The 13160-nt window shown below is 57.7% G+C and overlaps 2 protein-coding genes across 2 annotated transcripts in view; both read right to left on the bottom strand.

The window, feature by feature from the left end:
* The window catches only part of LOC142905251 (uncharacterized), a 37162-nt gene that overhangs the window by 11939 nt on the left and 12063 nt on the right, over positions 1 to 13160 (bottom strand). The window lies entirely within an intron of this gene.
* Positions 2883 to 9930, bottom strand: LOC116954449 (uncharacterized). The gene is made up of 2 exons (XM_076052342.1): positions 9661 to 9930; positions 2883 to 4674 (listed from the first exon to the last, which is right to left on the bottom strand). Exon 2 carries the CDS (start codon positions 4644 to 4646, stop codon positions 3012 to 3014), a length of 1635 nt encoding a protein of 544 aa, XP_075908457.1. The 5' UTR covers positions 4647 to 4674; positions 9661 to 9930; the 3' UTR covers positions 2883 to 3011.

Below are 13160 nucleotides of genomic sequence, written 5' to 3'. Positions count from 1 at the left end.
CCTCGGTCGTTCGCCCTGCGGGAGAAGTCGCTTCAGTGCGGAGGGTGCTTCGTGGAGCGAGCCACTCGTAATTCAAGTGAAGATGCCCCGCAGTAGTGCGTGTCAAGAGCTTGAGAGAACGAACGCCCTATAACCTTTCCTTACCCGGAACAACACACGAGGATTGCTTGCAATAGTCTGTTGGGCGAAACACACGATATTTGCATCACAAAGGCGTTGTGGACGCACGATGGCTGCAAAAACAAGCGATTCCGACATTACTCAACCACCGGCCAGTCACCCGATCCCCTCACCGCCACCCTGACCCCACCACCCCGACCCCACCCCTGCTACCCTGACCCCGTCACCCCATCCCCGTCAACCCGACCTCTCGACCCCGTCACCCTGACCCTGGGTTGGACCTCGCACACAAGAACGCACACTCACAATAATCTCTGCATGACCCACCAACCCTGCCTCCCAACAACCGGCTAGCCGGCGGCTTGTGCCGCAGATTGTATGGCTCCCTACGGACACTGGCACATGCGTGCCCTGCTCATCTCATTCCTGCGAGTGGTAGCAGTTTATGTGAGCAGCAGTCGCAACATGGGAACAGCTGCGGCTCCTGGCTCCGGGTTGAGGAGGCTACAAACTCCGTCCTGGGTTTTCCCAGTCTGAAAAGTGACGATGCATGCAGGCACCATGGAATAGTTGAAAAGCCGGAGTGCACCGATATGGTGGCTACACCGTCGGTGCTTTCTTAAACAGAGACCCAAAGAGACCGGTAAACTCAAGCGCAGGTCCACAGATGCACATATAGACCCGCAGATTCACACAGGAACCTATAGGTGCACACAGAAACCCAGATTCACGCAGATAACCAATGACTCAAAATAGAGGCCCAGTGAAAAACAGGCGAGCCACTGGCTTGAATCGTCAGCACCTTCTCACACAAAGAGCTATAGACTCACGCAGAAGCACACAGACCCAAGAGCCACAAAGAGACCCCACTCAGGTGTAATGCGCTGACGGAGCAGACGGTCGCTCGCAGCCCACGCAGATTCCCAGGGAAACCGGTCTGGTGGAGTGCAGCACCGGTGCAATATAAATCACAATTTGGATTCCCATAGCATCGAAAATGTGAACGCATCTCAAGTCGCTGTACAAAGATGGGGGGGGGGGGGAGTGGAGGTGGGGAACTATGCATACCATGCGAAGGGCCAAGGCGAGTGGGTAGGAGGCTGCAGTGCTGGGTGGTTGAGAAGACAGCTCAGTATGGTAAGGGAGAGTAGAAAAAAACAAAGATCATTTAATTGAGGGGTGGAGATGAGTAAAGCGCCCTTCACATTACAAAGTATCTAATATTCAGTGGAAAACCCGGGACAGAGTAACGCCGCGTCAAGACTGGAGTCACGGCCTGGCACTGCACGTGATATCCGTTCCTCAGCAACAACAGCCACCGTCATTTGCCACTAATTGGCGGTGACATCACGGCGCTCGTGCCAGTCTAGGTGCACTTTTAGGCCATCGCGTGAAGTGTCGAAGGCTCGCCGCTGGCAGGGTTGACCGACTGAGATGACTGGCAGATGCACCCGCTGTGCCAACTTGCAGAGTTTTAACCGCCAGGTGCTCCACTCGTTATCATGAGCGCCGCTCCTCTTTCCAGAGGAGCTCACTGATGGGGCTCTGTCCCAGTTCGGCGCACACACACGCGCACGAGAGCATGCACACGCATGCGCGCCTGTTAAACACCGGCTGTCTCTGACCGACAGTGCCTTGTTACGACAAGGTAACAAAATAAATAGTCACCAATTCTATTGTCGCAAATAGAAATCACGTAGGTGCGACGTACGTCTGTCTTTTTTGTTTGTTTGGGAAAGCCCACGAACTGGTGGATGCGTACGGGGACCTCTCCCTGCGGCCGTCCCGCTTGCAAGTCACGTCGCTCATTAGACACTCTCAATCACTTGTCACCGTTCATTCGTGACAATTTGCATCGATGAAGTCACACGCGATCTGTGTTTTACAAAAAGCCGAAACCCCCCCCCACAACACCGCCCGCCCCGAAATCTCTAAGCTCACAACTGAACGATCCGTTTGGTTTATTCTGCCAAGGTAACCCCCCCCGTAAATGAATTAAGAGGCTTTGATCCGATACTGCAGTCACATTCCCATACAACTGTAAAACACAAAAAGAACCAGGCATATAATGACTTCTTAACGTTCAACCCCTTATTACCGAGCAGGAACACAACCATTTGAAATAACTTTTAGGCAGGCAGGAACGTACAAAAAGCTAACTTTAACGATATTTAAAACGCACATTTTTGAGTTCACATGTTTATCGTTTTATTTTGCTTCATCACCATCATCATCACGGTCCATGGGCAGATAGCCCCGTTGGTGTCCACTGCACATTTTGTCATGTTTCCACTTTCCTCTGTCTTGTAGTGCCGATACTATTTGCTCAAGTAGTAGTCACATCTCTCTGGCACCAATCTCTGGATGTTGTCAAGCCATTCTGTGTTAGTTCTTCCTTTAATTTTTCCGAACACACTTTCAATGTTCCTGTTGTTTACTTTGCTTGCTCAGTGGAATATATTCGTGCATAAGTCCGTGGTGCTAAAATAAAAAAAAAAACACATTTTATGCAATTCCGTATTCCACTTAACATTGCTTTGTTTCAGACGTTACTTTTATTTTCCATGCCAATTTTTTTTGTTTGTTCTAACGAACAGTCACCGAAGTCTCCATCATTAGAACCGCGTCCCTCTTCGGTTAGCGACTCGCTACCTTCAACCTGCACCCACCTGGCCACCACTCTCCGTGCCAGGCCAACGACCGCGACCGTCCCCCCCGAGGCTCGTACGCACGCACTGCCTCGCGCTCTCTGACCGGCACGACATCCAAACAAGTGTGCCAACGTGGCGTCACACAGTTGATATATGTCTTTGATTCAGACGTCTTTGATTCAGACGCGGGTGGGCGGGGCGGGCGGGGGGGCGATGCACAAATCGACGTACGCCGGGGCGTCACTCGCCAACCGCGGCGCCGCCGCCATACCCCCCCCCCATGGCTCCGCCGCAGCACCGGATCTTGTGGTGCCTCTCCAGCTGGTTCTTGAAGAGGAATTTCTTGCTGCACGAGTCGCAGCAGAACAGCAGGATGCCGATGTGCAGCAGCGAGTGCTTGACGAGGTTGCCGCTCGACGTCATCTGCAGGCCGCACACCCTGCACGCGTGCCGCTCCGCGTCCACGTGCAGGCGTCCGTGCTCGCGCAGCGCCGACATGCTCTGGGCCAGCGGCTCGGCGCACACCTTGCACGGCAGCCGCTCGGCGCAGTCGGCGCGCGGCCCCGCCGACGCCGCCGCCGGGTGGCGCGGCGGGGCCGAGCGGGCGCCGCCGCCACCGCCCCGCGGGCCGCGGTTCTTGCGGCAGCGCCCGGAGGCGTGGACGCCCATGAGCCTCTCCGACACGAAGCGGCGGCCGCAGTGCGCGCACGCCATCACCGGCACGCCCGTGTGAGCCAGCGCGTGCTCCACCGCCTCGCTGACGTAGGCGAAGCGGGCCCCGCACAGGCGGCACTCGAGGCGCTCCAGGTCCAGGTGCGTGCACGAGTGCTCGCGCAGCAGCGACACGCTGGCGTCCATCGGCTCCCCGCACGCGCCGCACTGCACCCGCTCGGGCGCGCCCCCCGCCGCGTGCCGGTAGCGCTTCTCCAGCGAGACGCTCGCCGACGACAGCGCCATCGCCGCCGGCTCCGGCTCGAGGCCGAACGCCGGCCCCTGCGGCGGGACGCGGCGCCAGCGGCCGTCGCCGTCGTCGTCGCCGTCGTCGCCGCCGTCGAGGCCTTCGCCGCCGGCGTCCGCGTAGAGGCAGTCGGCTCGGCCGCCGAGCTCCTCGGCCTTCACGGGCCACGCGAGCCCCTCGGCCGGCGGTTCGCACTGGGGTTCGCTCTTGATGCAATGTGCGGGAGAGGCGCCGCGACCGGCGTAGTCGTCGCCCAGGCCGCCGGCGTCGCCCCCCAGGCCGCCGGCGTCGCCCGCGTCGCGCTCCTTGTCCGCGCGATCTTCTCTCTCTCCGTTCCAGCCGTCGCAGTCCGCGGCAGGGGCGACGGCGGCTGCGGCGGCGGCGACGGCCGAGAAGTCGTTCCCGATGTCGAACGGGTCGTCGTCGTCGCGCCCGTTGGACTCGCCGTTCTCTTCGGCCGCGTTCTCGCCGCCGAACGCGAGGTCGTCGTCGTCGTCTTCGTCGTCGTCCTCCTCCTCCTCCTCGTCGTCGCCGCAGCCGACGTACGGCTCGCACGCCTCCACCAGGCAGCGCAGCTCCAGCTTCCGGGCGGCGCGGCGCAGCGGGCGCACGTCGGCGCGGCTCACCGTCACGTCGCCGCGGTACACGTAGCCCAGCACCTGCTCGAACGTTCCCATGGAGACAAAGTCCACCACGAAGGGCCCCATGCTGCTGCAGGGCGCGCCCAGGAAGAGGCTGCGGAAGTAGCCGCTGGTGCTGCTCAGCACCGCCTTGTGCGCCAGGTAGCGGCGGCTCTGCACCTCGACGACGACGTCGCAGAAGGAGCCGCGCTCGCGCAGCTCCCACAGCTCTTGCAGCAGAGTGGAGAGCTGCTTGGTACTAAGCAAGTTAACGTCATCCTCGGCATTCTCAGCCATTTTCCGGCACTTGCTAACGGTAGAGTCCCTAGCAATAGAGAAGAGATCATTGTCAGGGGAAATCTGCGCGTGGTGCTCGGGATAAATAACATTTGAATCAAAACAGCTTTTCCGCTCGTTGCCTTCCGTCTCCTTCTCAGCGGCGAGGCTGACGCCGGAGGTGCGTCTTGCTGCGGCACGAAATGATCCAGGAGGGCGAGGGCATTTTTTGTTATTTGAAAACGTTAAGGCTTTGGGGAAACGTGCGCCGCCACTTGCGACCATCCTAATGTTTTGTTTCGCGGCATCGTAAATTTCTTAAGCGTTCCGGGGGAACCAACCAACCGAACGGCCGACTAACCAACCAAAGGGACCGACCGACCGACCGATCAAAAGGGGTCAGGGGATCCCGGAGCCGGCACGAAACGACGTAAGACGCGGCCAACGCAGGCGACCAGACGGGGCGGACGCGAAACCGAAAAGCCGGCATCGACAAAAAGACCGTGACGCCGACGATTCAAGACGGCGCGTTGCTCGCCCGTTTCTTACGGAGCCTTTTCCCAAACATAACCGGACTTAATTATCGCTCAGTTCCCAAGACCTAAAAAAAAAACGGCCGAGCAACAAGATGCCTCTCGGGCGTTAAAAATAAACGGCGGGACGAGGGGGATTAATGTCATTAATGTGAAGGAGCGTGTTGACACACGTTGGCTTGTTGGCCCTTCGAAATTAATGTTTCTCAGTAAGAAACGCGTTAAGGGCAAGCCTTACACCTTCCGTCTCATCAGCAACACCGTGGGCCAGCTGACCGGGCAGCCGCAGATTTTTGGGACAGGAGCCGTGTTGGCGGGCATTGTTTCAACGACGAGAATCAGCGAGGATATTAAAAACCAGTCCCGGGCCTGCCTTGCTTCTCAAGCCAACAGTGCAGGGAACATTCACCAGAAGGCTGTCGGATGTGAAACGTTTCCCTTTAACGACTTAACAAACCGCCCCAAACCCCACCCAACCAACCAATCATTGCTCACTTTTGCTTTTCGTCACGGCAATTTTGCCCAAGCAGCTCAAAAAAGTTGTTTCGAAGCACCGGGGGCACTCGCGTTCACGCTCGGCCCCCGTGGCACTGAAGCGACATGCCGTTGTGTGCGCGCGCCCTCGGCCCACGCGACCACGCTTCGGGGAAAAGTTTGTGGGAGAACGGCGACGCACCTCGGCACACCGGCCAAGGTGGCTCGCCGGTGGAGCAAGCGAGCGTCTCCCGCTACCGGGAGGTTGCGAGCTCAAATCCTCGGTTGGGTGTCGACAACCGATTGTCACTGCCGGGGGCCGATAAAATTGAGTACTACTCTGTGGAGAAAGTCAACAGTGGTTGGCTTTGCCCCCACCATAGGAACGTGGAATATCCGCCACTGCTGGCTCAGGGCTGTAAACCAAACAGACGAGCACCAGTGCCTCGATGCTTCCAACTTCTGTTTCACTCTGCGGATGGTGCAATATGACCAACCTCGCGTAACCCCCCCCCCCTCCACTGCACCGCCAGCCCGTGGCTCAAAACTTGTAACAAGAACGACGCTGTCCACGCTGGACACACGTGGGCATGGAAGCAACGCTGGGCGCACCAACGATGCGCAAATCATCGCATGAGACACCTCATGCACGGCAAGACAGCCGTTGAGAAACGTCGCCTCTGCCGAGACATCGATTAACGTTGGCATCGATTTTTCACTATGATGTACCAATTTTTTTTCTAAATTAGGTTTAAAAAAGGAATTCGTCTTTTTTTTTTCCATGAACGGCATATCGAAAATGTAATACGATGCGATTGTTTTACGGCAAGCCACCCGATGATCAGGTTAAGGCCACAAAGCTCACCAGAGCCGATAAAGCGTGTTTTTACCTTAAGTGACACTGAAGATTGGTGAAGCCAAAATCTCGTTACTGCTAAAACGCAACGGATAACATGCTGTTGGAATCGTACATTGAAGTAGAGTGCGTTCGAGAATCATGCGAATTGTAGGATGGTGCATTGTGCACCCTTCCCACTGTCCACTTTGTTGATCTATCATTTGTGGCCAGGTCGCTTCTGAAAATTAAGTTAATACCTCAGTGGGTTTTGCTTGGTAGGATGGGGATGGTTTTAGTTATATTTGTAGGTGTTTGGGTGATTGTTTACCGCTCTCGTACTTTGCACTACGATCATGTTTTTGTATTGTTTGTTGTAACGTTCTTACACGCCCCTACATGACAGCTGTGAAAAACTGCTTTACAGCTCAAATGGATTCCTCCAGTATAAATTTTCCCATTATGAATAAATAAAGTCAAGTATTGCTTCAGCACGCTCACTATGTTGACAAAGATCCCCCAAACAGCCTGAACAGACTATTGGGGCACATCCTGTTAGCGAGCACCTATGAAGGCCAGCACGGCACACGAAGGGGTGGGTGGCCAACACCACGCCTGGCCGCCTTTGTCTCCCCAGTGGCGATGTTTGTACACACCCCACCAGGTACTCATTTGAGGCTGAGTCGACCGAGGAGGGGAGGCCCAGGACCGGTTCAGATAATCGTCACTGGTGTTGGCCGTGAGCGGGAATCAAGTTCGCATCACCAGGTCCGTAGTGCAATGCGCTAACCGCTACACTACCGCTCTGTTGACACACACACACATTCATATTGGCATTGTACTACATTTAGACGGATCAGGCGCCCGTGGAGCAGACACTGAAGCCAAGGCCAGGCACTGACAGCACGCTACGGAGCGTGACAAGACGAAGGTTCCCCACCCGTTTAGACACACAGACCGCTGGGTGGAGCAAGGGCTCCTATTAATGCTTGACACGGCACACGAGGGGGTGGTGTGGTCAGTAGCCACGGTGGCTAGGAGATGTTAACTACCTCGCCTGGTATACAGGAGGTCATGGCTTCGATCCCGGACCCTGATGCCTGCTGCTGTATATTTGGGGTTTGCGTGTCTCTCTCTCTCTCTCCCCGTGGTCACGTGGATTTTTATCCGGGTCCTACGTTTTTTTTTTATCTCCCCATTAGGAATCAACGTGCGTTTCATCGCATTTGGCTGCCACTTGGTTGAAAAAAGGAGCCACATAGCTCAGTGGGCCTTACATGGCAAATGAAGAATAGTAAATAGTAATAGTCGCACCATGCCCAGACGCCTTTATCTCCCAAATGCTGATGTTTTACACACCGAACCAGGTACTCGTGTTGGACCGAGAGTAGCTCTACAGAACCGGTGTTAACGTGATCGCTGCTGATGTTACCCGTGACCGGCAATCAATTTTCTTGACGCTCACACGGCCAACATAACGCACACGCACAAAACAACGGGGGCCACATATGGCTGTCAAAAGCCAGGCAGGAGAGCAGCAGCTTGGGTAAGGTTGGTGGGCTGGCGAGCGCAGGGGACGATGTCGGCTCAACGGGAAGTGTGATTTGTGCGGAGTGTGTGTGTGAGAGTGTGTGTGAGTGTGTGAGAGTGTGTGTGAGTGTGTGAGTGTGTGTGAGTGTGTGAGAGTGTGTGAGTGTGTGAGAGTGAGTGTGTGAGTGTGTGAGAGTGTGTGAGAGTGTGTGTGAGAGTGTGTGTGAGAGTGTGTGAGTGTGAGTGTGCGCGTTAGCGCTACGCTGCGCTATGAACCTGGCGACCCGGGTTCGATTCCCGCTCACGGCCAACACCACCAGTGACGATTATCTGAACCGGTCCCGGGGCCTCCCCTAGGTCGACTCGGCCTCAAATTGAGTACCCGGTACGGCGTGTCAACACCGCCACTTGGGGAGACAAAGGCGGACCCCGGGCGTGGTGTTGACCACCCACCCCCCCATCGTGTGCCACAGTGCCGGTGGCCTTCACAGGTGCTGCTGCTGCTACTCGCTAACAGCACTTGCCCCTACAGTCTGTTACAGGCTACACGGGGGGGGGGGATCTTTATCTTTATATATAGAAGTTCGGTCGCTGCAGCGATTAAGTAATAATACACTGCATATTCTTAGCTCTTTCGGTAAAGTCACGTTGAAGGGAAACAATAAAATAATATATATTTTATTGTTTTATTGTTTCCCTTCAACGTGACTTTACCGAAGGAGCTAAGAATATGAATTACTGCAGTCACGAAAGCTTTAAATCCAAATTTAATACAGTGCAGTCAAGCGTGCAGTACAGTTAGTACGGGTGCCACGCCGAGGAATGAGTGCCGGTTGTGTACGACGCGGCGATCGGCGGGGCTGATCGAGGAGAGAGACGGGAGGGGGGGGGCGGGGGGGCCGGGGGGGGCGCGGGGGGGGGGGGCCGCGGGGGGGGGCGGGGGGTGTAACGAGCGCGCGGCGACTTTCAATGCCGCCGCCGCCGCCTTGCGTCGTCGTCCTCGCTGACGCAGCAAGGCGGCGGTGGTGGCGGCGATTCGTGTTCGGTGCGAGATTAGCGCAGCTGGGTGTACAGTGCGCGTAGACGCGAGTACAGTGCAGTCACGGTACAGTGTGTGTGCGTGTGTGGGGGGGAGGGGGGAAGAGTCGGTGTACAGTGCGATCGCGGTACAGTGCGCCCCTGCGTACAGTGCGGTCGCGGTACAGTGCGATTGGCGCGCGATGCAATCGCGGTACAGTGCGATCGGTGTACAGTGCGGCTCGGTGTACAATGCAATCACGGGTAGTGCGATTGGTGTACAGTGCGATCGCGATAGTTCGATTTGCGTACGGTGCGTTGGCGGTACAGTGCGATTGGTGTGCAATGCAATCGCGCTACAACGCGATTGGTGTACAGTGCGATCGCGGTACAGTGCAGGCCTCTACAGACGAGGCCGAGCGCGGCTGAGGCGCTGAATATTTTAGCATCGCGACCAAAAATCTTATATTTTTTTTTTTAAATCTGCAGCAACATCGACCCTCCCGCCTCCCCCCCGCCAAAAACGCGGCTGGAAGAGCAGCGCCCATAACAACACCCATCGCAACAACAACCAACAACAACCATCACCACCACGACGACCACGACCATCACCGCGAGAGCGGGTTGAACGCGCGGGTAAACTCACGTGCGAGCCGGGCTGTCCGACGAGTCGATCCCCCCCCCCTCCTCTCTCCCTCTACCTTACCCCCTCTAAGACTGCTTGCGCCGCGCTCCGATAACGAGAGTTTGATTTAAATGCCTTCGTTAATTGCGAACGCAGCGTCGCTTAGTAGGAAAACAAAAATCCGACGGGTGGGGGGGGTTGAGCAAGGGACTCGCTGCAAGGTGCGCGCATGCGCAGACGCGGTGGTGGGCGGAGGGAGCTGCTGGGGGGGGTGGGGCGGCGGCGCAGAGGAGCGCGCGGGTTATATCCCTCCGCGGCCAAGCATCACGTGACGCGGGGAGGAGTGGGGGGGGGCAGCCGGGATGAATCGATGTATCGACTCCTATTCGATTCCGTTAAGCCGAATCGATTGTTGACGCGGTGAAAAAATAAGGGAGGGGGTGAGGGAGAGATGAGTGGTGAGGGGGGGGGTGAGTGGTGAGGGGGGGGTGAGTGGTGAGTGGTGAGGGGGGGTGAGTGGTGAGGGGGGGGGGTGAGTGGTGAGGGGGGGGGTGAGTGGTGAGGGGGGGGTGAGTGGTGAGGGGGGGTGAGTGGTGAGGGGGGGGTGAGTGGTGAGGGGTGAGTGGTGAGGGGGGGTGAGTGGTGAGGGGGGGGTGAGTGGTGAGGGGGGGGTGAGTGGTGAGGGGGGGGTGAGTGGTGAGGGGGGGGTGAGTGGTGAGGGGGGGGGGGTGAGTGGTGAGGGGGGGGGGTGAGTGGTGGGGGGGGGGGTGAGTGGTGGGGGGGGGGGGGGTGAGTGGTGGGGGGGGGGGTGAGTGGTGGGGGGGGGGGTGAGTGGTGGGGGGGGGGGGGGGTGAGTGGTGGGGGGGGGGGGGGTGAGTGGTGGGGGGGGGGGGTGAGTGGTGAGGGGGGGGGTGAGTGGTGAGTGGTGAGGGGTGAGTGATGAGGGGGGGGGTGAGTGGTGAGGGGGGGGGGTGAGTGGTGAGGGGGGGGGGTGAGTGGTGAGGGGGGGGGTGAGTGGTGAGGGGGGGGTGAGTGGTGAGGGGGGGGGTGGTGAGGGGGGGGGGTGGGTGGTGAGGGGGGGGTGAGTGGTGAGGGGGGGGTGAGTGGTGAGTGGTGAGGGGGGGGGTGAGTGGTGAGGGGGGGGGTGAGTGGTGAGGGGGGGGTGAGTGGTGAGGGGGGGGTGAGTGGTGAGTGGTGAGGGGGGGGGGGTGAGTGGTGAGGGGGGGGGGTGAGTGGTGAGGGGGGGGTGAGTGGTGAGTGGTGAGTGGTGAGTGGTGAGGGGGGGGTGAGTGGTGAGGGGGGGGGTGAGTGGTGAGGGGTGAGTGGTGAGGGGGGGGGTGAGGGGTGAGTGGTGAGGGGGGGGGTGAGTGGTGAGGGGGGGGGTGAGGGGTGAGGGGGGGGTGGTGAGGGGTGAGTGGTGAGGGGTGAGTGGTGAGGAGGGGTGAGTGGTGAGGGGGGGGGTGAGTGGTGAGGGGTGAGTGGTGAGGGGGGGGTGAGTGGTGAGTGGTGAGGGGGGGGTGAGTGGTGAGGGGAGGGGGTATGAGTGGTGAGGGGAGGGGGTGAGGGGGGGATGAGTGGTGAGGGGCGGTGGTGATGGGTGAGGAGGGATGAGTGGTGAGGTGAGTTGAGGGGTGGGGGGGGATGAGTGGTGAGGGATCATAGAGGGGAACTTGAGTGAGGGAGTAGTGAGGAGTGGGTGAACGAACAGTTCCCTAAGCCGGAGCACAACAAGCCAACTGTTGTTAAACGCCCGTACGGCCAGTGTCATGAAGTGCGTCACGGTTCAACTAAACACAGTGGAAGCAACGCGTAGTTTGTGGTCACTAAGTCGACGGTGGAGGGGGGGGGGTGACGACCACGCCAGCCCCTCGCACCCATCCCAGAGCCCCCCATTCCAGCCCCTCGCACCCATCCCAGAGCCCCCCATTCCAGCCCCTCGCACCCATCCCAGAGCCCCCCCATTCCAGCCCCTCACACCCATCCCAGAGCCCCCCGCTGTCAGCTGTGGTGGCTAACGGGATCCGCCTTCACTCCCATGGCATTGCTCACATCCACCACAGCCTTATCATCCACCACAGCATTAGCATCCACCACAGCATTAGCATCCACCACAGCATTAGCATCCACCACAGCCTTAGCATCCGCCACAGCCTTAGCATCCGCCACAGCATTAGAATCCACCACAGCATTAGCATCCACCACAGCATTAGCATCCATCACAGCATTAGCATCCACCACAGCATTAGCATCCATCACAGCATTAGCATCCACCACAGCATTAGCATCCGCTACATTAGCATCCATCACAGCCTTAGCATCCGCCACAGCATTAGCATCCACCACAGCATTAGCATCCACCACAGCCTTAGCATCCACCACAGCCTTAGCATCCACCACAGCCTTAGCATCCACCACAGCAGTAGAATCCACCACAGCATTAGCATCCACCACAGCATTAGCATCCACCACAGCCTTAGCATCCGCCACAGCCTTAGCATCCGCCACAGCATTAGCATCCACCACAGCATTAGCATCCACCACAGCATTAGCATCCACCACAGCCTTAGCATCCGCCACAGCATTAGCATCCACCACAGCCTTAGCATCCGCCACAGCCTTAGCATCCGCCACAGCATTAGCATCCACCACAGCCTTAGCATCCGCCACAGCATTAGCATCCACCACAGCATTAGCATCCATCACAGCATTAGCATCCGCCACAGCCTTAGCATCCGCCACAGCATTAGCATCCACCACAGCCTTAGCATCCACCACAGCATTAGCATCCGCTACATTAGCATCCACCACAGCCTTAGCATCCGCCACAGCATTAGCATCCGCCACAACATTAGCATCCACCACAGCATTAGCATCCACCACAGCATTAGCATCCACCACAGCATTAGCATCCACCACAGCCGAGGAGATAGGTAGTGTGGTTGGGTTCTACCCGGACTAACCACTACACTACAAAGCATATAGTCTTAACAGACCATATACCCTTCGGTTATTTCGGTAAAGTCACGTAGGTATAAAATAAAATACATTTAATCACGACGTTTCGGGCGCAACACAAGCGTCCGTCATCAGGTGGGACAACCACAGCAGGAAACAATTGCTGAAGTGGGCAAAAGGGCTGCATAGGTAAGAGATCTTAACAGACTGTTGACGCATTTGTTTTGCGAGTAGCAGCACCTATGAGGGCCGGCACTCTGTGGCAGACGAGGGGATGGGTGGCCAGCACCACGCCCGGTCGCCTTTGTCTTCCTAGCGGCGATGTTGTACACACCGCACCAGGTACTCACTCGAGGCTGAGCCGACCTAGGGGAGGCCCAGCACCGGTTCAGAAAAGAAAATCGTCACCGGTGTTGGTGGCCGTGAGCGGGAATCGAACCCGGTTGCTCGGGTTCGCAGCGCAGCGTAGCGCTCACCGCTACTACACTACCGCTCCCCACTACACACAACACTCAGCGTGAGGCTAATGTTGTGAATTTACTCTCCAACACACAGGTGGGCTGAAG

Source organism: Petromyzon marinus, chromosome 55, assembly GCF_048934315.1.
Source record: "Petromyzon marinus isolate PM22_M1 ecotype Great Lakes invasive population chromosome 55, UKy_Petmar_22M1.pri1.0, whole genome shotgun sequence".
Lineage (NCBI taxonomy): Eukaryota > Metazoa > Chordata > Hyperoartia > Petromyzontiformes > Petromyzontidae > Petromyzon > Petromyzon marinus.
This window is presented reverse-complemented; position numbering and strand designations above follow the sequence as displayed.

What these genes read in the sequence shown, in the direction of transcription:
- LOC116954449 (XM_076052342.1), bottom strand. Translation starts at nt 4,646, where the DNA reads ATGGCTGAGAATGCCGAGGATGACGTTAACTTGCTTAGTACCAAGCAG.